Source organism: Penaeus monodon, chromosome 24 (assembly GCF_015228065.2).
Source record: "Penaeus monodon isolate SGIC_2016 chromosome 24, NSTDA_Pmon_1, whole genome shotgun sequence".
Lineage (NCBI taxonomy): Eukaryota > Metazoa > Arthropoda > Malacostraca > Decapoda > Penaeidae > Penaeus > Penaeus monodon.
This window is the reverse complement of record NC_051409.1, coordinates 37,431,006-37,431,452: the sequence shown is the minus strand read 5'-3', so window position 1 is coordinate 37,431,452 and position 447 is coordinate 37,431,006. Positions and strand designations below refer to the sequence as shown.

The window sequence follows — 447 nt, the reverse complement described above, 5'->3', positions numbered from 1 at the left end:
TAGAGGGATTGACGTGTCATCGGGAAGGATGGCTAGAGTTTGGGTTTGTTGTCGGAAGAAATGGCAGAGCGCATGTCAGCGGTAGATATGACAGAGATTGATATGTCTTAGGAGAGGGCATGGTAGAGCGTGGGTGTGTCATCGACAGACATGATAAAGGATGGTCATGTTATCGAAAGACATGATAAAGGAAGGTCATGTTATCCGAAGACATGATAGAGGCGAACCTGTCAACGGAAGACATGACAGAGCATGGTCACGTTATCGAAAGACATATCAGAAGTGGACATGTTACCCGAAGACATGATAGAGGCGAACCTGTCAACGGAAGACATGACAGAGCATGGGCATGTCATTCGCAAGACTTTATCAGAGGTAGACATGTGATCGGAAGACATGGCGGCGTAGACATGTTCTCAGGCCTGAAGCCTAGACACTTGGGACTCC

At 47.7% G+C, this 447-nt stretch overlaps 1 protein-coding gene across 1 annotated transcript in view; it reads left to right on the top strand.

Annotated features, from left to right (window-relative positions):
* Positions 1-387, top strand: part of LOC119588963 (proline-rich receptor-like protein kinase PERK2) — a gene marked incomplete at its 5' end in the record, with an annotated part of 16,056 nt that extends 15,669 nt beyond the window's left edge. The window contains one exon of the mRNA XM_037937569.1: positions 250-387. Within this exon, the coding sequence (XP_037793497.1) occupies positions 250-387 (138 nt within the window). The remainder of the gene's footprint in view (positions 1-249) is intronic.
* Between the last annotated feature and the right edge of the window lie 60 nt (positions 388-447).